Genomic DNA, 26,562 nt, shown 5'->3' with positions numbered 1-26,562 from the left:
GGGTTCAACATACCTAACTCCCCATGGTGTCCGTAGATCGTAAACGGTCTGAAACCATCGTCATCGGCACGGTAGAAATCCTGGGTTCCTCGAATGTCGATCCTCAGATCGTCAGGCTTAAAGCTAGTAGCACCGATGATGTTATTATTATTATTATTATTATTGATATTACTGCTAGTAGTGACCGTGCTGTCGTTTGGCACGCGGCCGAGATCTATACTGTAGAGAATGTCCGCTGGAACAATCGCCAATTGCGGCACCTGCTCCTGATCATCTAACGGTGTCAGCTTTGGATTCATTTTGCCGATTACGATGAATTTCTTGGGTTTAGCGTTGATGTTTTGCTCGTACCTATGGAGCACTGTTTACTTCCGCTTAATCTGGGGCCGGGCTCGGTTTATTTGATCAGATCCGGTGGAGTTTGGCGTAGGTGATTTTGACTCAATTCGACTGATTGGTTTGTTTTTTGGCAGGCAGATTACGTTTGGGGTACTGTTACGACACAGTTTCTCATTGGATGCGTCTACGCGATCGCAACTTCTGGGCTCACGGGTGAAACTCGATCCAGCTTGTCGTCTACCCGCAGTTGACTGCCGAAATAGTTGAAATCACGTTCGTACTCCGAGGTACCCAGCAGTGCTTCGTTCGCCTTCACTAGATACGGGAATGCGACTCGGGAGTCAGCCACTACTTCCATTCCCGAATGAAGCAACCTCAATGGGAGAAGATCGATCCGATGGGCTCTCTACAGGTAAACGTTAAAATCGCAAATTGGCTGGCAACCAAGTACCTGCTTGTTATCCGCCTTTGCCGGGCCAACGTTCCCGGTTCGATGATTTATAACACTGTATCACGTTGATTCACTATTTTTTCCTCCAAGTAGGCTGAATCGCAGACACTGATTTGATGCGTACCGCGAGAGGTGCTATTTGACCAACTTATATCTCCCTGCTTCCGATGTTACACATTGGTGATAAGCTGTGGAACAAATTTGCTTTCAACGGTTAATGAGAGTTCGATGTTCCGGATGTTGTTCCCGGATCGGTTATCGTTCGGCGAATCGATTAGTGCTAAAAGGCTTTACGGATCACAATACAGTGCACAGTTTTTCGGTAAAAGTTTTTTTTTCAATCAATCCACTAGTACCTCACAAAGCAATTAAAAACATTTCTAACCACCAGTAAGGTTTCCTTTTGAACAGTACACAAAATCACAAATTTTCTTCAACATCAAAGTTCTTCACCTTCTCAAGTTGGATCAATAATTAAATTTGGTTTCAAGCTATAGAACGGCCAGCCAAATTATGAGAACAATTGCTTAAGTCCTATCACGTCGGAATTCTTGAATGTACTGAAAAGCATCCCACCGGAATGGCAATTATTTAAACTTCCTTTTTCCGCGCTGCGCACCACTGGAAGCAGCTGATTCTCTCATCGCGACTCTCTTCAACATTCGCTCAAAATAAGCCACACGCTCTCAAACCTATCTCCCTCTCTGGCTCTCTATTCAAAGTGGGTGAAAAGAAGAACGGAAAATCCCACCCCTAAATGAAACGATTTCTAAACCACGGAACACGACACGAGTGAAGAAAAGTGTCACCCTCTAGATTTGAAGAGCAGATCTGCTCAGAGTTCTAGATGTTTCTCCCGCTCTGCCGGGTCTGCGATCGGTAAGTTGCTGCGCGTTCGCTTCTCGGTCAGGACACCTTGCGACTAAGCGTGATGTGGGAAAATGGAGTAATGAAACGGAAAAAATGCATCTGTTTGCGCATTGCGCATGACATACAATAGCAAGGTACTGTCTGACGCCGTCACGCCATTGCGGCTTCAGTGATTGCCAGGGACTTCCCCATGAGGCTAATGGAAAGAGAAAAGACCACCTGTTGAACACGCTGATCGCCGATTGAAGATTGATCGAGGGTGTACTCCAGTGCCGGCAGTGTTGATGAAGACTGACAAGAGCGCTTATGTTTTACGACTTGACTCACTTGAAAGGGTGGATTTTAGAAGTGAATCCCCTTTCGAAAGGTACAAAACTTTTATGGACAATGGAATTTCATCCAGGTATAAAATTGGGCAACCTGTCAAGATATTACCGCAACCTCGTGTGGGGGGAATTCCGCTTTTTTTGTAGGGATAATAAATTTAAATATGCTGCACGTTTTAGTTTTTAATATTTTCCGCCTGTTAGTTTCTCCTTTTTTTATTGCATTTGAGGGGTTTCCCAAAAAGTCTGTGCTCGTTACTTTAAACATAAATGTAAATGGACGGATTATTGCATGAAGGTAGCAAAATATTAGTTCCCCGTATAGTACAAAGCAATTAAATTTGTTCGGAGCACAAAATTTAATTCTCGCCAGAGCCGAATTCATACCATTTGGATTTTCTGGACACTATAGAGTAATTTGACACTAACCGAAACTAATTTCGGCAGATATTCTAAGCATTTTAAGGTGATTTCAAGTGTGATTGCTCGTGTTGTATTTTTTACACATAATATTAGAGAGATGACAAATGAAAGGTAAGATATGCGTGGTGAGATTAGATAGAGATGGGATGGGAGAAGTGAAAAGTGATAGGTCAAGAATAACTTGTCTTGTTGTAAGAAATCATATGTAAGTTGTGGGAGATACAGATGAGTCACAAGAGATGAAATATGAGGAGAAAGATTTTAAAAAATACGATAAAAACTACGTGAAAGGTAAAATGAGTTGCGAAAGGCTTGAGATTTACGAGGGCAGAAGTGTGATTGCGGGGTTCCTAATACTGACTCTTTTCGGCAAATGCCGAAACTACGGCACTAAAACAGTCAGCTCCGGTAATACAGGTGAAAAATTGTTTTTAGGAAAGGCGAGAGAAACTCGAGTGACACCAAATTGTTTAAAATGACGATTTTATTAAGTTAGCCAATGTGCCTAATACGATCTCTTAGGATTTTCTTTGGAGGCTTCTTCCTCTTTTTCTTGCGGCAAAGTTGTAATCGATGTAGAAAGATCAATTGAATTTTGAGTCAATAATTATCCCAACATACTTAACTTGGTCAGCGACAATGTTTCCAAAGTGAAAGAACTGCAACGGATTAGTCCCCTTTTGGTGTCAACAAATGGATGCGAAAATGATTGCTATCTGCAACCACCAAAGACAACGATCACGATACTCAGTGCTTTTGCCCAAGCCAGCGTGAAGCGAACTACAAAAACAGTTACTTTTTATATTGTGCGCCTTATCTGAAGAACAAATGAAATTAGGTTTGTTCCAGTACACGGAAGTCACTCCGGAGTAAACAGGAGCAAAAAATACTTGCTCCGGTTTGTTACCAGAAAAAGAAAAAAAGAGAAGAAGAGAGTGCAGGAACGATATTCTCCGGAGTACTTCCAGTTACTCCTGGTATTGGAACAAACCTATTGTTACTTCAATTCTTACAGTGATAATCTGTCGAGATGAGTGAATCGCAGAAGCAAGAAGTGGAGCTCCGATCAAATATTGTGGCTATCAATTTCCTGTTTTTTCGCATAATATTGAGCATTAGTGATGTGAAAAATTTTCTGAGGGTGAAAAAAATTACGGAAGACACCTTTATCGAGCTCTACTGTGTCAGGAATTCATTGCTGATAACGTTAAACTAATTGGCCTACCTTCTACTTTCATTGCACAAACATGTTATGGGGGAGGCGAGCTTTGGCTCTCTGAGAGTGCTAAAGGGTAAACCACTTTTTAATGGGGACTTAAATGGTCACCTGAGAATAATAAAGAAATTTAAACTAAACTCTGTCTTAACCTCAGTTCAAGATAAAATGGAGCCTAAAACGCACTATGAGATCTACATAGTGGATCGTCAGCTTTGGGATGTAGGTGGTCCCATACTACCACAAGGTACAATATCATTCTATACCGATGGTTCTAAAATGGGGTAGTTGACTGGGTCTGAAGTCTACGGACCAAGAATAAAAGAAGTGATATCAATGGGAAAATGGGCTACAGTTGTCCTGGTATAGGTTTATGCAATATACACCTGCTCGGTGGTCTGCAGGAAACGAAACTTCAAATAAATTATAGTAATTATATTCAGGAAATTTGGCCACCAAATTCGTAGCAAAGTGGCCGACGAACTGACCAGGTGTGATTTATCAAACATTTTTGATGGACCAGAACCGTTTCTAAGCATATCTATATATGCCATTAAACTAGAACTTTCAGCATGGACAAGAAACCAACTACTAAACGTCTGGTGTAACGTAGTGGGCGCTCGACAAGCTATGAAGTTCATACATCCAGATGCAACGAGTGCCAAAAAACTAGTGGAACATAAACGAAAAGACTGACGCCTATTCACAGGACATTGTCCTGCCAAGAATCAACTGAAACAAATTGGCAAAAGTGAAGAAGACATTTGTAGATTCTGTAACTACGAGCCCGAGAGCTCGGAACATATTCTTAGCCATTGTGCAGCATTATTTCTGCGATAGTTCGGAAGGCATCTTATCTTATCGAGCTATGGCATACCTATTCCAAACGTATCCTCAGCTACATTAACTATGTAGTACCCTGTTGGGACGACATATGTGGACAAATAATCAACCCTCTTCCAACTGCAATGGATTCGGGCAATTGGTAAGATGTAGAACAAACAGGGACAAGCACGATAGATAACCTGAATAGTGATCGCAGTGGCAAAGTTTCTCCTAGCAGTAAAAATGGCCTAAACGAAAAGATTCATTTTGTATAATAACGTAAAACGTGTGTTTGTGTCTGACAACGCTATAATCAATATCTCCATATATATGGACGATGGGCAGATCGAGGTTCGGCTACAAAATCTGGTACAATTTACGCATAGTGATGTTTATGTTGTAAAAAAATAGTTTTTGTTTTGCTTTAACACAATTTGTTATGCTTTGAATTTCTCCAATAAAGTTTCCATAGGTAAACATAATGCCACCGCAAAAAAAAAAAATAAAGAAAATTAACGGTCTGAATTCACACGTGAGGAGGATCGAATTACCCTACATTTTAAAAGGATTGGAAAACGTAGAATGTTGCTAATTGTCGCCTAGCGCTGCCATGGAGTGGTGCAAATGATTTTTTGGCTCAAAAAGGTAGCTGAGGCTTCAAACTAACAACAAAAGTCTTTTCTTTAAATCGGATGCCTATCGCTGCTAAATCACTTAATAGTAAATCAACCATAACTATCAATGTTGGCCTCCACCTTTTACTCTGTATCATCCAGCAGCAGGATTTTAGTCGCTTTTTATGATTACCAAAACCGTATGAAATTGTATACAATTTAACATATTCTTAGAAAACTATTACTAATAAAAGTTAAGTATTTTCGGGATGGGGTTGATGAGAACATGATGGAAATCGATGTCCGAAGTCATCGATTTAGACTTCTGGTTTAGATAAATTCTATTTAACCTCAGCAATATTGATGAGAAGTTGATGAGTACATGACGGAAATCAACGTCGGAAGCCATTTCAAAATCCAAGGTGGCGACTTCTGGTATAGATAAATTCTCTACAACCTCATCAATGTGGGTAAATGACGGGAATCGATGTTTGAAGTAATTTCGAAATCCTAAATGGCAAATTCCGATTTAGATTAATTCTCTATAACCTTAGGATATCTTCAAAATTGGATTGACGAGTAGATAACGAAAATTGGTGTCAGATGTCGTTTCAAAATCCAAAATGGCGAGTGATGGAAATCGATGTCTGAAGTCATTTTAAAAACTAAGATGGCGACTTCTGGTTTAGATAAATTCTCCACAACCTCATCAATGTGGGTATTTTCAGAAAAGGATTGATGAGTAGATGACGAAAATTGATGTCGGAAGCCATTTCAAAATCCAAGATGGCGACTTCCGGTTTAGATAAATTCTCTACAACCTCAACAATATGAGTTTTTCTGATTAAGGTTTTCGAGTAAATGATGGGAGGCGATGTTTGAAGCCATTTTGTAAGCCAAGGTGGCGACTTCCGGCTTAGATACCCACAGTGTTGAGGTTATAGAGAATTTCTTTATAACCTCAACACTGTGGGTATATTAAGAATAGGGTTGAAAAGTAGTTGAAGGGAATCGATGTCGGAAGCCATTCTGAAAAGCAACATGTTGACTTCCAGTTTAGATAGATTCTTTATAACCTCAATAATATGGGTATTTCCGGAATGGGATAACTATATAGTAGTTTTTCATAATTTATTCGTCAGGCCTAATACAAAAATACCCTTATAGTTGGGGTTATAGAGGATTTCGCTCAACCGGAAGTTACAAACTTGGATTTTAAAATGTCGCCAAACATCTGTTTCCTCCATCTACTCGTCAAGCGCGTTGTTAACGTTATCAAGATTATCGTTCAATCGCAAATCGCCATCTTGGCTTTCAAAATGTAGCGAAATATCCATTTTCATCATCTACTTGTTCAGCCTATTCTAAAAATACACATATTGTTAGGGTTACTGAGAAGATACTCAACCGGATGTCGCCATCTTGGATTTCAAAAAAGTTCCAATATCCATTTTTATCATCTACTTGTCGAACCAGTTCCAAAAATACCCATATCATTAGGGCCAATCAAAAATACGCGTATTGTTATCGAGAACCAAAAGTCGCCATCTTGGATTTCGGAATGTCGCCAAACATCCATTTTGATCATATGCTCGTTAAGCCTGTTTAAAAAATGCCTATATTGTCAAGGTTATCGAGAATATTGCTCAACTGGAAGTCGCCAACTTGAATTTCAAAAAGGTCCCAAATATCAATTTTCATTATCTACTTATCAAGCCCGTTCCAAAAATATCCATATTGTTATGTTGTGATCATTAAATTTTATGAATTGCTTTGACGAAACGAAATGAAATAATAATGTGAAGCAAGCATTTTTTACAAACTAAATCCCAAATAACGGGCACTTTTTTACGAACTTATTCAATTTACTAACCCCCAGTTTGGTTCGTAAATGAAGGCTTCAATGTATTTGTCTCTCAATTTTCGTTGTTCATTATGGAATAAAAAGAGAATGATTTTTTTTTCTGATCAGAGAGAAGGGGAATCAATCAATTGTAATCGAATCAGGAACGCCTCTTCTATCTTTTTATACACTTGACATGAGTGCTCTCGGATTTGTGCTCCGATTTTCTCGGATACTAATAATTTGACCAAAGATATAATTTACGTTGAGTAAATTATTAGGTAATCGTATCAAGTCCCGATGGATTTGCAAGATTGTTCAAAGTCAATGGAACCTAAGTTCTTATTCTTGTTTTGTAGAGAAAATTGTGCACATGCTATCTAATAAATCAGGGATTTAATTGAATATGAAATAAATAGTTAATTGACAATGTTGCCGAACACACAAAACTCAGTTAGCGTTAGCCTAATACTGTCAGAGCAGCGAGTTACATCTAACACTCCTTCCTGTTATCGCGGGATCGTTTCTTGGTAAGGATTTGTGATAAATCTTTTTCCGGCGCCGGTGACAAAATATGATCATTGTTAATGATCTCACCGACCGTGCGGTCACTCGCTTCCTTTCAGTAGAAGGTAAAACATTTACTTTCTATCATTCTTGCCTAGCTCTATTTTTCCGTTATAACTTTATAATTGATTAGTTCTAGAATACCTAATCGTCGTCAATGAAAAATGTTGTTTACTTTTTAGTCGCCATTTGCCGCAACTACACGTAGTTCAAATATAAATAAAATTACAAAAATCGATAGTTATCTTAACATACTAATAGATACGAGAGGGTGTAATAATAAAGCCGATAGATGGCGAAATTCTTCACTGAATACGTGTTTAAAGATGCATGTTTTTGCGCATGACATTTCATACGCTAAGCTTAAGTAATTCAATAACCGATTTCTGTTGACAATCTAGTTACCGTCACTTTCGGTTCCAGTTGCTTTGGTAACAAATGAAATCTTGGTAAACAATTCTGTAGCACACTCGTTGTTTCGCTACTTTCAAACGGTACCGCAAGGTTCACCGTTGTCCGTTACTTGTGTAAGTATGTGTTGAGTGCATATATCGAAGATCCTTTGGCACTGTCCGCAGAATGCAACTGCCCTTGACGTAGTTTGTTGTCCATACAAGCAAGTAAACCCACTTGATCGTCAAGTGGGCCGGTCGTACAGTAAGGTTAAACTTCGATAAACGTATGCGAATGATGACAGTTGCTTTGAATTATCGTTTACCTGCGCGTGAACTATGTTGACAAAGCTGACAATTATGCGATACCGCCGAAACCAGCCGCACTCCGCAGGTAATGAGGTTTAATTCCCCTTGATAAATCAGTTCCGTCTCTGGAAGTAACTTCCGTTCCGATACTAACCAGAGGTTAGCTAGTGATATGTGGTGTTTAGCAATAAATGCGCGAAAGAAGGTACAACGCATATTCGTTGCCAGGATTGTTTAGAACGTAGATAGTCTAAGGTAATAAAAACGAGTGATATTCTCTCGGATTATCTAGGAAATTGTTTAGTGACATCTGCCGTGCCACGTGTTAGATAAATCAGTGGTTGTCTCCGATATATGGTATGTTCAGCTAAATATCAGTAGCTCTACATCACTACCTTAGCTGTGGTTTTTCTATTCTACCGAACAATAGTCAATCAGTTTGCAAACTTTACAATGGGCTTGAGAAATACGCAAAGTGATTGTATATTCTTATTAGCTTAGTTATTATTTTCAAGCATTTTTCATTTTTCAATAGTATGCTTGATGCACGTGCAAACTGGGTGATAAATAATGTTGTCCAAGGAGTTTTAAATTTAAAGTGAAATAATGGCACCTGTTGAATTCACGTTTAGAACTCTGACAGCTGTCCTATCAATATCTAATAATTTACAGTGGGTCTGTCAGGTGTTCATCAAAATTTGATTTACCTCAAATGTCAACAATAATTAGTTATAATTTGCAAACAGCTCGGTCTCAATTTCTACGCCGTGTCATTTTTCATACCCCGTATAACGATTAACGAGCATGGAATTTTGTTTTAACTTTTTACATACGCATGAACAAGGTCAGCAAAGTAACCTGTAACTGAGTATGTATGTAAGTAGAAGCCTACCTTTCTTTCGGTCTATATAGCTTCGGAAGATACGTGCAAAAATGCACGCACTTTCTGCTGCTTTTTGGCCCTACCGGTTGTGTCGAAATGTATGTGAAACCAGTCAAGGACAAAACATGTTTTATGTCGCATGCACATGTACTTACGCGGGGAACTAGTTATTTTTATTTGAATTAGGTGATCTTGCTGATACAGTAAAGACCAGATTCTATTAGCATTCGATTTTATCTACCTCCTATTTTGTTATTTTTGATTTTTTTTTTTAATTTTGCACTTAAGCGATATTTATACTAAATAATCCAAAAGCCTATAGCTACGGACTAAAGAGGAATATTTTAACAGCTGCAGTTTATTAAAAAAATATGTCCCGATTTTGTTAATGTCCCCATTTTGTCAGCTACAAATACACCAAGGGGCTGATAAAAACTGGTCTTTACTATATTTCAGTTGATGAGCCTATGGTTTATGTATTTTTCTCAACTGCGTATGTAAGAGATACAAAATTCTTGTCAAATATGACGATCATTTGCTACTTCAGACATTAAAAGAAAGAAGTAACCTATATTATCATTCTGATCACTTCATATTAGAAATTTATCCATGACACAGCAACCCATATTTCCAGATCCGGAACCGATTCGGATATAATTAATAGCAGTCCATGAATATATCACATCTGTTATTATATTCTTTTTTGAAAATTTAGAGGTTGCCTGTGGACAGACAAAAAAATGACAACGGCGAAAACTGCATCAATTACTTCAAAATCAACAGCCAGTACCATCAGTGAAGAAGCTATTACAAAAGGAGGTATTCCGTAATTTGTGGCTATTTGTGTTATTTGACTTGGAATGATCTTCAATAAGTGATGTCTCTTTGTTAAAATTTACAATTTCATACAAGCAAGATAGAGAATATTATGAAAATTTTTAAGCTTTATAAAAGTTGCACACGATATTTCAAAAAGTGTCTTTTTAAATCGTTAACAAGTTTAACTGCTCTCATTGAACGAAAGTTTTTTTAAGTATTCTTGAAGCGCTATTAAAATCGATCCCGAATAGAATTTTACAATAGCATTTACCTTACAAACAACCATGAAACAATAAATATTATAGTTACTACTGTTTCAACATTGTTCGTCGCAGAGTTCTCGCAGTAGATTCACAATAAAATTTCATGCAACAATCAATTTTACTGTTCAGCAAAAAACTGACACAGTAAACTCATGTTAAATTTTACTGTCTTCGAGAAAAAATGCACGGAGAAAAATCGATTTTTCTAATCACGCTTGATTAAAGGTTTGCTCAGGAACACAAATTGTGTCTCCGTTTTCTGGAGACAGCGTCCTATGACTACATTAGCGTCGGATTCTGATGAACTGATTAGAGTAACCGTAGTAGGCGAGAAAAAACCCAGAACAGTCGAAAAGGGACCACCCGTTATCTCTCGCTCGAATGTTCGCTGTTGCTGTTGCTGCGTTGGAATAGCTAGAACACAATCCAAAGTGATTTTTATGGCGTGTGTCCTGTCGCCTCGTTGACATTCAGCTGTATTTGAGCGATTATTTTGAGGTACAACAGAAGTAATCGCTAAAATCCTATACTATTTGACTGAATGCGTTGAACATAAATAGAACCGTTTTAAACAACAGCATCAACATAATCGAGCTAACTAGGACTCAACATTACAACATTCAACAACAACATTCGATACCTACAAACCAAACAGCAAATCCAGACGCTTGGATGCAGGTACGAGTTTCATCGTGATTGTCCAAGCTGAAAACACTCCGCTGATTTGAAAACAGGTGCTGCGTCATTCAAGATGAGAGCTACATCAAAGCGGATTTCAAGCAGTCGCCGGCCCAGGAATATTTCACGAGTAAGGATAAGTTTGCTACGGATGACCGTTTTAAACGGAATGTCGAGTTTCGCTTAGAAGTACCTGATTTGGCAGGCCATATGCACGTGTAGCGAACCATTCGTGACCTGGGGTAACGTATGCGGAATAAAATTTGGACAAAATTCGAAAGCAAATTTTTGTAGAAAAATCTTTATTAAATGTTCTCTCTATATGAAAACATTTGTCAGCTTATTAATGTAGAAAAAATTGAGCTCATTCGAGAAACTTTACGACAGCTTGCAGCACTATGCTATATATATTTTCTAAGCGCACTATATTTTTTTTTTAGTTTGCGGGAGCTTTTTGCAAATCTGTCGAAAAAGTTGATGTTGTAATTTTCTTGATTTCTTTCTTAATTTTGACTATCAGATGTTTGATTCGTTTTAGGTCAAAAAGCATTGCATATATTCTCCACTTTAAAGTAGCCTAGAAATCCTCAATTGGACGCAGTTGTGGTACATTAAAACATAGCAATTTTTTTTGAATTCTCATAGGCTAGACCAGAAAGTGGTATCTCTAATTACGAAGTATAAAACAAGGTCAATATGTAATTTATAAAGTATAAAACAATGTAAATATGTAAAATGATAGCGAATACCGAATTTGGCACCTAGATATTATGCCAAAAAACTTTGGATGCAATGGAGAATTATGGCATACTTTTTGTGCAAAAAGCTGATAACCCTGCAAATGTACCACTAGGGCATTGCAAAAAAAAATTGTGTTCTCAAAGGCCCCCCACTCCTATTGTGACAAATGTCAAAGTAAGCTCTGATGCCAAATTTCACATCATTTGGACATTTCTAGGCTTCCGCCCACTTCGCTTGAAATTTTTGAAATTGGTACTATAAGAAAATATGGAGGAAAAATATATTAAATGCTTAATTAAAGTTATATTTTGGAAGTGGCAATCAGAAAATTACAATTTATACCTCTTCTCAAAGGACCTTGGTATTTGAATGGAGACATTTTTGTGCCTAGAAAAATACGGGAAAGTGAGGTACTGAGTTGTTTTGTCCCCATAATCCCCCATTTTAAAAATATTTCTACTCTGTATTGCAAATCATACAATTTTGCAGTTTTTCTAATGTGAATAAATCTCGGAAATCGAACGAAACCTTTTGACCTTTGTCCGAATACGAGAAGTTGGGGTTATATGGCCTTTTGTCATTCATATTAAATTTTATCATTTTCTCGTGCATATATCTCTATTATTCTACACTTAATTCTAATAAACTGTACCTTGTTGAACGTGGAAAATTCCTAGGAACAAAATAAAAATAGATTCGTTACCGGTAAAATTCAGATACATTAAGTTATCTGACAATACAGTCTCGTTTACACATTTTTATCATTAAATCGCACATATTAACTCCATTTAACAATAAATTCTTATTTAATTTACTACTTTTAGTGTAAAATACGTCTCGGGATCACATGAGAAAAGTTTCATTCCTGAAAAAATAGGAGAAGTTAAGGTATTAGGACATTTAATGAATATGTCTCCATTAAAATACCAAGGTTAGTTCCTTTAAAAAGAGGTATAAGTTGTAATTTTCTGATTGCTACTTCAAAAGTTATAGCATTTAAAATATTTTTCCTCCGTTTTTTCCAATAGCACCAATTTCAAAAATTTCAAGCGAAGTGGGCGGGAGTCTAGAATTGTCCAGAACACTAATATCATTGTCGGGGTCTGGCAGCAGATCGTTGTTCGGGATCAACTCGATAGACAACTTATTTGACAATGACGCATTAAGCCGTTGTCAAGTAAAGGAATTGAATAAAAAGACATCCCGTAACATAGTTGCTAGTTGATGTTTTTTATTGATCTAAAATAGCGATCTTTCGATCGTCCAGTTTCTTTAGTATGACCATTTATATATACATCGCAATATTTGAAAGCGCGATGGAAATGTACCAGACGATTACCTACATATTGTCAAAACAAATCTAGGAATGTTATCTTTTGAATTCGAAGAGGAAGTAGATAGCTCATATGCGTTGCTGGTTTAGAAACTACACGTGTTACAACAATAAAAAACAACCATTTCCCTAAACAACATCGTCGGCGTTGACTTATCCCAATAACAAGTTGGTTTAGCTTGGATGACTTGATAACATGTGTTCTCGATAGGCTTGAGAAATTGAGAAATGTGTTGGTCCGTAACAGTTTCCTATCGGATCGAATCAGTTTTAATGAACAAATGATTTTCAGTTGACGGTAGTTTGTATAATATAGGAGAACAGGAGATCCGATGCCTTAAAACTCAAGTGAGCTAAAATAATGGTCATCGTCATGCGGCGGGAATGGAAGATATACTAGAACAGTAGATATAGAATATTAGATCAGGGTTGTCGCTAGTGGAACCGTTTGCTTTGTATCTCGCTCCCGTAGATTGCCCATTAGTGTGACTCTTATATACCGAATGTTTCGAGCGATGATAATCCTAGTCTACAGTGTATTAAGTCTACCACTAGAACAGAATATTCCTACAAGGAAGTAATGAAACTTTATTACCGCTACTTAAAATTGAAAGCTATAAAGTTAGTCACTTATCATGTGTTTGATGTATCGCGGCGTTGAATATCAGTAAAGCGTATTTGTGACACGTAATTCTCAATTCAATGAAGAAAGTGTGAGAAACGACGAGATTCCGGGAGTGAAAATCGAAGAAAAACTATTTGGAGATTGCATTTGTGTTGCTCAGAAGTGATAGGCTTGTTTACGGCCAATAAAGATCAACGAACACAATCGTGTTTTCGTTCAAGCAAATGGTGAAAAAGCTTGATAAGTTTTGGAGGCGTTGAGTTATTCCGTACCAGTTTGGCAGAACTGTCCGCATAATAAGTAATTTTCAAAACAACCGAAATAGCAGATAATTTTGTGTGTTGAAATTAATGCGACAGATGTTGACGTACTGACTGCGTCAAACTTGACAAACCCCCATAGACTTATCTAGATGCGGTATATTGAACTGTGTTGACGTTTGAATTTAAAAGAAAAACAATCGTTTACACGGCGGTTTTGGAGGCAAACCACTTCTGGGTTTAAGCGGTGGGTGTAAGTATAAAGGTGCAATATCTCAGTGTATGTATTTTAAACGTGAAATATCCCAATACTGCTGTAGTACGCATAACATTCCCATTTGCTATGGATACCCTATGCAGTCGGTACTGATATGCGTTTCACGGCAGTATATGAACGTACAAATTACAGCAACAATGTTCTGCAGAACTGATTGAAAGATTACAAACAACGTCATTATCTTTCAAATAAGGACATGTTAGCGGATGTTCGGGTGCTGATATTTTTTACAATTTCGAATAATATCAATCATAATTGGCACAACAGAAATTAACTTGACATTTCGTTACTCATTTTGAACATACGATACGTGTTTCGATTATGTAGTATTTTTCCTATACGAGTTATTTAATCAGCTAGGCGCGTGGTTCGCTCCGGACCCTCAACGATAAGACTGACGCGGGCTTGCTTACCTACAAACCATTCTCTATGGCAACGAAAAGCATTTTCCTAGCCTTACATTAAGTCATACAAATCAATTCCAACCGTCGATAAGAGATGCAAGAATGATACTACGAGAGAGCTATTGTTTTCGTTGATCTTATGGTTGTCATCACTTCTTTGCATCACCGGCTTCTGTATTGAAATGGTATCTGGCGGAAATTGAAATTCTGCGCGCTTGACTTGTTTGGGAGAGCCGATTGACGTAATGGTTTGCTGATATGGAGCCAGCCGGTCAAAACAATGTGCTTGCCAAACGATAAAGCGGTCATAAATTCGGAAGCCAGTATCGCCCCGACCGATCCTTGGATCACGACATGCTACTGTCAATACTAAATAAAACCTCCGGCATGGGAGGTCTGTTTCGGCGTTACTTCGTGACTGGAAGCACATGTTCATGAAGTATGCGTCATTAGTATTCCGGGGAAGCACACCCGTATTTTAAGCGAAAATTGTTTCATACTACCTGTGGGACGGATATGTAGGGGAGCTGAGAATAGGACTTCATCCAAAAAATCAAAATCTTGAATTGTTTAATAGTTTCAGCATTAATATTGTTACAATTTTTAACATTTGGAGGCACACTGAAGCCACACTATTATACCACATGTAGAAAAATTTAGCATATTTGAACCAAAAATGTGTGTTATTGAATTCATTCAATTATTGTGTATTGCTCCAACTAACAAACTTAAATTTATTGGTCTGAAAATATTTTTTTCATTCACCTTTCACTTCAACTTTTATTTTCAATAACATTTTTAATTCCAATAAAAATTTTATAGGTAAAGGGAACGATTAATCTTTTTATTGAAACAATAAATAAATTTTTATTAAATTCAATAAATGAATTTATCGTCTCCATATTTCTATTGAAACTACTTACATTGATATGTCAAGTATCAAAATAATGAATAAAATATACGGATGTTATGTACGTGTGCACCTGAATGTTATTTATCGCGGGTTAATTTTACGATTGGTAGATTCGAAAATCAGCAATGCTAAAGTCACTTAATCATTATTCAGTCTGTTACCAGAAGGCGCTTCAATCTTACTCTGGGTTACACTTAATAGACATGTTGGACTAATCTGCGCATGTTTGTACCAAGATATTCACATCTTTACTCTGTTTTCTAATTGAACGAATAGGATTTCACTTCAATTGCAACTTCGCCCTTTCATGCAGAACTATTTTCTAGCACACATTGCGATTACATACTATTTTTTTGAAACTACTGGGGTCAAGAAACACGAAAAACCTGTTTCAAGATAGGTGTATGTCTCGTATTTCTGAAAGAAGCGCAACTTTTTGCTTCCGATGTCTAAATACAATTCATTTAGAATCTTTAGAACAGTCAAATTCTATGGAAAAATAGCTGTCTAAATTGATAGGTTAATATGATAATGGTAATAACAAGTCATTCTCATAACTGTCAGTGCTCAAATGGAGGGTAATCGTATCAGTTATTACTTTTAATGGTTTTTGGTATGCCTAAACTATGAGTTATAGCTATTTAAGAACGTTGTTATAAACAATGCGGGCATAAAGGTGTTAAACTATGCCAATACTTTTGGAGTGAGCCTAGACCTCGGTTATCTCCTCGAGAACGATAACCGAGGCCTAGACCTCGGTTATCGTTCTCGAAGCCGAGCACGTTTAGAGCGATATTATGTAACTATGTGGTATCCCACAGCAGCCCCAATTTCATTTTTGACTCTTTAGGAGTGAGGTGTGAGATTAACATATTTTGGTATATGTTGGTTTAGTTTGATTTGCTTACATCAAACAATAAACTAAAATCAATTTCTCTCTGTTTGCCAATGAGCGGTGGCACAAACAACTGATCCTTCCAGGTGATTCTTTGCGTGAAATTGTGCATTTCTGAGATCGCAGATTTTTCACTTTTAAATTTTAATTTCAGCGTTTCCGTACTCCCGTATTGATGGGTTTTCATCAGTATATTTTGCACTTTGGGCACATTGTGTCAGCCTTCCACTGCGAGCTTATTGTAAACACGTATTGACCAGACCTGGGTAGGCGCACATCGTTGTCTGATTAAGTATAAAGCCATCAAATATACCGGGGATGGTCAGGTAAGAAGGAATAGGTTTTACTAGTAGCGTTATAATTAGTAGTATGATTCGAAATGGATTTCACCTCTCCGAATTCGAACATAAAGTATATAACGGACCTGTTCGTTAGTATACCGTACCAGGTCGTTCAATCGTGCTTCGACTATGTCATCGTCCATATATACCCCGTTGACTCCTGGTTCTAGCGTTATCATGCTCGAAGAAATGATGAATTTTGTTCTGCTTAATGAAGCTTTCAGCCTCAGCTAAATTTTGGTCATTGACAGAACTGTACTGCACATGTGGTAGAATTTTTTTTATTTCGATTATAGAGGTTTTAACCTTAAGGTCATTCGCCTCTTCGGGTTAGAAAAATCTCTTATGAAAATTTCTAACCATGTGCGGGGTCGGGGCTCAAACCCAGGTGCGCTGCGTACAAGGCAATCGATTTACCAACTACGCTACGCCTACCCCCACGTGGTAGAATTATATATGAAAGACTTCCGCAAGTCTAAACACCATGTTCGTTTATAATAAGTATTACAACTCGTGGAACCTAGGCCTAACGCAATGTTTTTCTTTGCTTCTTTCACTTGCTGGTGATCAGAATAAACCCATCGGTATTGTTATTAACTTCCTTGTCGATGGTGGCAACAGTTGATTTTTGGGTGCTAGATGTTGCTTTAGCAGTTGTCATTATGTCCTGTAAAGCTGTCACAAATTTGGCAACCGTTTGTGGTTTTGGTAATGGTACTGAAAACTCTGCTTTGGTTTCCCGTACAATCGTCTACCCGTAGGAATTTCGCCCACATGGGTGCATAGCGTGGTTTAAATTCTTCAGCTCACAAGTTAGTATATATATATATATATATATATATATATATATATATATATATATATATATATATATATATATATATATATATATATATATATATATATATATATATATATATATATATATATATATATATATATATATATATATATATATATATATATATATATATATATATATATATATATATATATATATATATATATATATATATATATATATACAGGGTGTTTGGTTCATGGTTAAGAATCTCTCGGGTGGTGATAGACTGCCATATTTGGAGAAAAAGATTGTTCTACACATACCATCAAATCTCAACCGTTACAGAGTTATTGAACTTTTTGTGTAAAAAACTTATTTGTCTTAAAATACCTCTAACTTTAAAAGTATACTTTGTATTTCAAATGTTTTAGTTCCATTCGAAAGGCGAGAAAATTTCGCATTGAGTGATGCCCTCACATGTTTCAGCTAATGAGTTTAAGTAGCCTTTTCAAAGTAATTTATTGAAAATTAAACAATTTTAAACGATTTTTCGTTCATTTATTGAAAATGCTAATAGTTAACCTCATCATTTTAATAATTCAGATTGTTAGTCTTGATGAGCTGCTTAATTCGTTCTTTGACATGATACACTTACCTTTTCTTATTTTCACGATTTTTGGTTATTCAACTTAGATATTTTTATCTCATTTTCACTAGTACCACCTCTAATTGAAAAATTATGGCACTTATTGTACTTTTTTTCTTTTTATTCGAAAACCAGGAAAATTCTACAGTGAAAAATGTAATAATACCTTTCAGTTAAGTAAATTTAGTATTCTTTTAAAAGTAAATTAGTTTAAAGTTAGTGCTATTATTAGCTTTTCGTTAATTTTCTTTAAATAGTAAATAATAAACATCTCCATTATTATCATGGAAATAATGCATCTCAGCAAGTTCTACAGTTCTTTCTTTGACTCCATTCAATTATCTCTTTTGGTTTCGACGCAAAATCGTTTTTATCACATCGTTTCATATGCAAAAATAACGATTTCGACCCCACTACATTTGTGGCGAGGTCACGCTGTGTTAACTATTAAATAGCAGCAAAATGAAAAGAGATATAGACAAAGTGTCAAATAAAAAGTTATAGAGAACATTAAGGGGCATCAAATGAATAATAGTAACGATAAATTTTGTTGATTAATAATTAGAATAATTAAAAAACTCCAAAAAACACAAATTTTGAGTTATTTCGTTAGTAAGAAATCATTTAGTACACTTAACTAAAAGATATCTGTACATACACTGATAGGAAATTTTCTCAGCTTTCCAATGAAATCTTGTAAATAACGATATAAAGTATATTTTTTAGATTAGAGTCTTTTAAGCACTTGCAAGTCGGTTACAGGAAAAGTATAGTAATGAAATAACAAAGAAATGAGAAGAGATAGAAATATGACGTCCAAGAACAAATTATGAATTGTCCTAAAACCCATCTTTTGGATAATGGATATTGCTATAATCATACTTCATTATTTCGAGAAAATTAGCAAAAACCTCCTCAAAAACACAAACTTTTAACTACTTTACAGCTAAAAGGTAATTAAAACTAATTACTTAAAAGATATGAGAACACCATTGAATAGGAAATTTTCTCACCTTTCGAATGAAACTGAAACATTTAAAATACAAAGTATACTTTTAAAGTTAGAGGTATTTTAAGACAAATAAGTTTTTTACACAAAAAGTTCAATAACTCTGTAACGGTTGAGATTTGAGGGTATGTGTAGAACAATTTTTTTCTCCAAATATGGCAGTCTATCACCCCCCGAGAGATTCTTAACCATGAACCAAACACCCTGTATATATATATATATATATATATATATATATATATATATATATATATATATATATATATATATATATATATATATATATATATATATATATATATATATATATATATATATATATATATATATATATATATATATATATATATATATATTGGGAAAGTTAGCACCGCTGCGTCCATTTCCAAATTCGGTCGCCGTGTTTTTTTTTTAAAAAAGATAACGGCTCAACATGAAGGACCCCGCTGCAGGACACGATTACATCGTGCATAATTCTTCCGGATCTACTAAACATCCTGAGATCCAGTCTTATGCTTGGGTACCCATCTATAAGCTAAGTAGGATAATATTTATTCCAAAAACAGGTAAAAAAGACTTGACGCTACCCAAGGCCTTTAGACCTATCAGTTGGACATCACACTTCTGAAATTGATGGAAAAACTGTTTCCCCTTTAGAAAAGCACTGCTTTTGAGCGACTTTGTGGAATGTTATATTAATCACTTTTTTCTGATTTCTTCCGTTTAATTTCACTATTTTTTTAATTAAACGGAAGAAATCATAAAAAAGTGTTTTAAAAAAATCATATCAATAGTGAAAAAGGCAATTCCAAAAAGTGTATCGCTATTGGCCGTAGCTGTTTAAGAATATGTTTTTCTCTTAATTTTCTTACAGTCGTTAAGTTTTATTGAAAATAATTTTGTGGTCTTGACCAAAACATTTTGTATTAATAACTATCAAAACAAGAAATTAAAATGATCAATTTAATTTGGGAAAAATGGTATCGGTATTACCCCCATTTCTCCTTCTAACCAAAATGACTGTGCGATTTTGAGGATCAGTTATGATTCACCAGGAACTTTTTAGTTAGTCCTATCATGCTTCTGAATATAGCTCCAAAGTCCAAGGGTTACACGACGCGCGTAACGACTAGAATGTTCGGTCTAGATTAGTCCATGATTGCGTGATCTAGACATGTGAGTTATTTTTGTACTCACTTTCCGTCTCGAAACTGCATATCGTATGCAGATGGTGTACTGTGACAAGCACGCAACGCAAAATAATTAACGGGACATATCGCATGGCACTCATCGGTCAAACTGTATCATTTGCTTTTATTGTCTGTAGAACAAGCGAGAATACAATGATTTCCGTTATCCAACGTAGTATTGACTAGTATACTTATAGCGGTAAGCTGCGATTTAGTTCATACCGCCAGATGGTATTGTCCTTGGTTTTAAGCCTGGGTTTAGTCCGGTTGAGACATTGATACCTATCATTGAAGGAACGACTGCATCCAAAATTGCCAAAAGAAAACAGTTTTAAAGGCCAACAAAGGCGTTCTCACACGCTAATGATCGAAACATATGATGATGAAATTCTATTTCATTGCAAAAAAATATCGAACTAATAAGTAGTTCACGGCTTTATATAATTTACTCAATTGTCAAACTGGAATTGGTTATTTTTTAACATTTTCTTGTATCGCTGACTAGAATGCAGCCATACAAATGACAGCATCATCTGGTTTAAACCATGTCGGAGCTTATCAAATATTTTAAATCGGTTTAAAAGTTAAACTGGTTTGACAAGAGCTAGCACGCCTTGAAGCTTATGACAATTAAGGAATGCAAGTAAATTCATGGCTAATTAGTGCATCACTTATGCAATCACGTACACCCCGGGTAGCACTTCGTGTGCTCACGAAACGCATATCATCCCATCTGTTTTCAATATATGAAAGCACCGGGTGCCGACCGCAGCAGCGTTTCACTTAACATCTTAGTTCTCCGGTAATTACCTATATGCATGACGATAACGATGAGGTAGCAATTCATTTAATTCAATTACATACACCTGCTGTTCTAACGAATTGTTTTCCCACTGACTGTTCCAAAGTGCAGCTTAGCTTGTTTCTAACGATGACAAATGGTGGAAGATGATGATTCGAGCAAAAGCAGAGGACAAAGTTCATCAAAACCTTACCGATTTGGGATCCTGGACTAATATCGCATTGCTGCGTTTATTTAATGAATCGGCAAATCAGTGGGGCATGTACAGGTATTTAGAAACGGATGTGTTTTGTAGTTGACAGTAGTTAGAGCTATATTTATAACAACTTAACATCAATGCCAACTATCGGAATTCTCCATGAGAATCTCTAGTAAGTGTCTGGACAAGGCTAAGAATAAGTATCCAAATGAGGAGAAATTTAGCGAATCGGCAATATGACAAGTGTCGTAAAACCAGGTGAGCTGCGTACAAGACAATCGATTTACCAACTACGTTATGTTCGCACCATTAAGTTCATTGATCCATATTACCTAGATATTCTAGATACGACATAATAAGGTTGAGAATTAGTTGAATAGATTAAATCAACAAAATGTGTTTAATGAAACTGGTGTTATCCAACAGAATATTTCTAACTAACTCTAGACAAAGGGGATTATTGTTGATAGAAGTCTAACCATTTCACTTCCGAATGCCATTCACAGGGCAGGTGATTCCCCGTTATCGCCATCCCGGTGCCAATTAGTTTACACGCACCCGCGCTCCTTTTTTTCTGGGACATTCCAGCGTTATCAGTTATTCATATTAAAACATTGTGTCTAGAGTTCCCACTGCATCGTTTTAATATGCAAATATTCAAACCAGTAGATACAAAGATCATATCACGGACCCTACCTGAGGCGCGCAAACGTATCAATCATGCGCGCCACCATCGCGACCCAACTAACTCACTTATCGCGGTTGATGTTCGAGCATTACCTTTCTGATTATTTGCCTATCTTAGTACCGTCAGCTGGATCGGCTGCAGGTGAACCGACTATTGTACTTTGTAACACAGATATTCTGCGGTATTTGCCGCATCTGTCCCTACCGGGAGTGAACAATGTAAACAAAGAGCTGTCACGGTTGTTTATTGGCAGGCTATCTCCGCGTCGCGTCGTATAATCGCAGTGAAAATTATGTTATTTCGCGTCGCTCTGGGATACTTTGTATTGACTCGGCGCTTACAAAGTAGATGATCAGTTACGGCAGAGAATTAGTGTGTCTAAAAAAACTCTCACGCGGTAGATTGGTGTTTTAAACTATTGCACCGGCTGTGATAGTGGCAAGGTTCTTCCTTGTAATGCCGGGCAATCGTACTCGTTTTTTCCTTAGGTTAGGTCAGGTTTTCCTTAGGTTAGGTCAGTTTAATATACCAGTTCGCTCAACTCACCTGAGCTTTGTACAAGCACAACATTTGGTTGAAGAAACCGAAGAAACTAACATGATTTCGTTCCTAGGTTTCAACCAAAAAGGACAAAAATTCAATGTCTAAAACTTTGAACATTTCTTCCCAGCTCTGAAAACATTCTACAGTGAATCAAATTCTTACAAATCATTGACTATTAACAGGCCGTAACTGATGTTATTCAAATATCAATAAACATTCAAGCACTGCCCTCGATTGGCTTCTAACTTTGCTTCATTCATTAATATCAATAATAATCTGTCTTGGTTCGTCGATGACTTGATGGGTTGCAGTCACCGCCCCCATCAGAGAGTTGATTGACGGATTGTCCGATAAGACAAACTCACCCGCGGATTCCGCGGAAGGGGCCAATTATTGTTCACTGCGGTTTCCAGTTCATTGAAGGTGCAGGTGACATTCGTGGTGAGCTGTCTTATTTTTTATACTTTTAGCACAAGGGTGTTTGAGATATCGATTAAAACAAACTCAGGTTATAATGGATACTACATGTAATTAAGTTAGATTTCACAAGGTTCGAATGTGAAGTAGCTAAAAATTAATTGACTAGGATGAATTGATACTGAAGAAATAGTTTTACTACTTTCCTACATAAGTCGTTGTATTTCTTACCTAATGCTTTCACATGTAAAGGACATTCACTTCATCCATCCAAATTGGCATTTAATGCTTACTTCTTGTCGGTAATCAGCGGCTATCGCCCTTTTATCATCTGCTATCAATTTACATCAGCCCAGATCCAACAAGTTACAGATATACCCAACCATCAGCCATTACAACCAACAAACAGGCGAACAACAAACAACAAAGAAAACACACGATTCACAATCGTAACTCACAAAACAAAAAAGCAATAAAAACACTCGATCAAAGCCGTGAGTATGGATGATAGCAAGGATGAAGTGTCATCTGAACTAACTCACAAACAGTTGAAAAGGGCGGCAAATGAAAAAATGACGTAGACATGATTCGAATCACGGACCCGCGAAGTCTATGCATTGAGCCGCGTCAAATGAATGAGGAGGCTAAAAAAAATAGGAAGTTGGGTAAAATCAGATAAATAATCGGAGTGACGTAGAATGTACTTAGAGTGATTAACTCAACGATCTTTTTAGAGAATAACTGAAAATTTTCAAGTTGTTTTAACCGAAGACAACTGTTACCATCAGTCTATTTGCTCCTCTTTTTCATAACAGAGCTTTGTCTACTTCGGAGCTCAGCAAAAAACAACCCTACTGTATTGCTGTTGATTTTTCGGAATGCCCCGTAAGGCCAGCCATTCGGGAAGTGGAACAGTTACTAAATCTGCAGATGGAACTGAATCTGGCAGAAATGAAAACATTGCAAAAATGCATCAAATCAGACATTCCGTGCTGATTATGTTCAAGCGTATCAGCCAAGCTGAGTCATTCGTTTCGGGGAACAATATACAGCACACAGCGGAATGCGGCAATGTTAAATATATCATCCCCGTATACATCGAAAATGACACTACTGAAGTTCGCTTACATGATTGGGCCTCGCGTACACCTGACAGCATGATTAAAAGATACATGGAAAGATCAGAAGAAGTATACTCCGTTCTAAACGATACATGGGGATTCTTTGTCCCGGGCATTCCTAACGGTCTTCGTGTGGCGAGAATGCATGTGATCAAGCCAATTCCCTCATACATAACCATCACTGTGTTATCACAGGATGATGTTTTCCTTAATCAGACAACACTGGTCACGCACCCAGGGCAAATTTCTACGTACCAGTTTTGCGCGAAGACGCTACACCTCGGAAAACCTTGCGCAGTAACTGCTAAGCGGGATTCAACCAATCCAACTAAAACCAACACATTCCATTCAACAGCGATCGCGTCTAATGTCTGTAAGCCAACAACCAGCAACAACAATAATTAAGCGAATGCCGAAGAAGATAGACATACAAATAGCGATCCATAAGAGTATGACACAAACTAAAACAACCAACCGTGAACAGCATGAAAATAGCACAGATGATTGTTGCTCAGGAAATAATGACAACTGCACAATTTGCGTCTGGTACCTCCAAATCAACAGACAGCACTCTTTGCAAGGATGCAATGATAACAACATGATCTACAACAAGATAGGCGTGTTCGTCATCAAAAGAGAAGCGAATGACACCTAAAATGGAGTAGGTGACGAAACATGCTAGCTTTGACGAACAAAACATTTAGCGTACTGGGTAGATATTCTGTGGGATTTATGCCTTTGGCGAAGTGTATTGGGTAGCATTCAGCATTATTTGGACAACTAAAGACTGTAGTTAAGATAAGTAGCAACTGAACTAGATGAGCTCTATCTATTGAGTTTCTGGTGAAAAGCTTCATTCTGAAAATTTGCTTGTTTTGATATTTTTAATATACGATTCGATATTCGGCACATATACTCTACAAGCTTTGCACTTTACACTGTACGATATTGATCGCAGCTGCGCGAAGAATTCTCCTGATAATGGAATTTAACAAGATTTCCATGCATCTTCGGGGAATAATATTTGTTTCATCAAACATTTAGGAATACACAGTTTTGAAGAAGAATTTCAGCTGACACCATCTACCACTTCATAAGTTTCTAATATTTTTGAAAAAACGAAAACTTGAATCGAGATTTTTGATTTTGCTCTGAACCATAATTGAGGCAGAAGCATTCGCGTCTCGGAAAAAAGCGACACGTATTCGATTGTGAAAACGTTGTACATACAGTATATATTGACGATGACACAATCGAGGTACGACTACACGATCTGGCACTGTGTACCAATAAAAGTATTACGGTCATTTACACCAGTAGCTCGATTACCCCTCGGGCACATGAGTACTTTAGCTGTTTTTACCACGAGCTCTTCGATGAACAGATAGAGGAGATCCGTCAAATGTAAAATGTTTTGATTGCTACGATATAGGCAGAAAATGTTATCGCGATCTTTTATTCTGCTCGTTGGTGCAGCTCAACTGAATTTTAATTTCAAATATTGCCGTATCAACTTCCAAGGCGAAATTAACACATTTACATCTAGAAAAGTTGGACACACTAAAACTTTAGCACTAAAACGTTTGAAACTTGCCAACGTGAAACTACAGCCGGAGGAAGCTCTTGAATATCTAGAGTAGGTAGAACACACATAGTAAGGGAACCAAATGGCAGAGAGAGCAGTACGAGGGCTCGAGTTCGACGTTGAAAGGAGTAACGCCACTACTAAGACCGGATTTCAGAATCGCGACAATATCTAGAGTAAGTGCTAGACAGGACGGCGAAAGCGCCAATCTGGACAGGACGTGTGCAGGTATTTCACTAGAAGAAACAGTGATATATGCCACTTTAAGAACGAAACATCAAACATCAAAGACGCTAGCACACGTGTGCAGTTGTAGATACATTTTGTTCTTTATTCTTTCTGGCTTTCTGATCATGCGGGCTATTTTCGCGTTAACAGAACCTCGGAACAATTCCGCGGTTTCCAATACCTACCCACCTCAACCGAAATTGCCATTACTTACCAAGGACACACAGGAACCCTTCGAGCTCAAGTCTTCTGAATCAAACACTGTAACTATTCGACATTCCTCCGGAAATACAATGCTTTTCCGTACCATTCTGGTAGTGCTACATACATATGAACAAAAGAATGGACAAGGAGTCAGGCGTAAAGAGAGACTAATTTCTACTGTGGGTACACTGGACTGCCAACATGAATCACGTGGAAATAAATTAATAGCGAATCGGTCTGAAAATTTTCAAACCCAAGGAGAAATTTGTACTACAAGACGCCCGGTTGTTTGGAAAATTGGATATTCCACGACAATCACAGTAGCACTCACAATCAGATATGAGGAGTTTGCTGACGTGTTAACGTAATTTGAAAGGTCTGCCAATTAGGGACTACAAACACACTCTATTTCGAATTCTTATCAGAAACGAAAATGGGTGACTAAGGGGAACTGCTTACCGGTCACAAGACAAATATATCGAGCATGCGCACCTTCAGTATCTGCAAGTACCAGGATGCTCAGTGTCTACCTGATCTAG

The 26,562-nt window shown here is 37.1% G+C and overlaps 1 protein-coding gene across 9 annotated transcripts in view; it reads right to left on the bottom strand.

Annotated features, from left to right (window-relative positions):
• The window catches only part of LOC131679497 (solute carrier family 41 member 1), a 121,437-nt gene that overhangs the window by 28,428 nt on the left and 66,447 nt on the right, over positions 1–26,562 (bottom strand). For 8 of the 9 annotated variants that reach the window (XM_058960255.1, XM_058960267.1, XM_058960234.1 and 5 more), the window contains exon 2: positions 14–978. The exons of the other annotated variant lie outside the window; for it this stretch is intronic. In XM_058960255.1, the coding sequence (XP_058816238.1) occupies positions 14–299 (286 nt within the window). In that variant the 5' untranslated portion in view covers positions 300–978. The remainder of the gene's footprint in view (positions 1–13; positions 979–26,562) is intronic. 9 annotated transcript variants of the gene reach the window in all.

The sequence above is a fragment of the Topomyia yanbarensis genome, chromosome 1 (assembly GCF_030247195.1).
Source record: "Topomyia yanbarensis strain Yona2022 chromosome 1, ASM3024719v1, whole genome shotgun sequence".
Classification (NCBI taxonomy): Eukaryota; Metazoa; Arthropoda; class Insecta; order Diptera; family Culicidae; genus Topomyia; species Topomyia yanbarensis.
The sequence above is the reverse complement of the archived record's forward strand: the minus strand, read 5'-3'. Positions and strand labels throughout refer to the sequence as shown.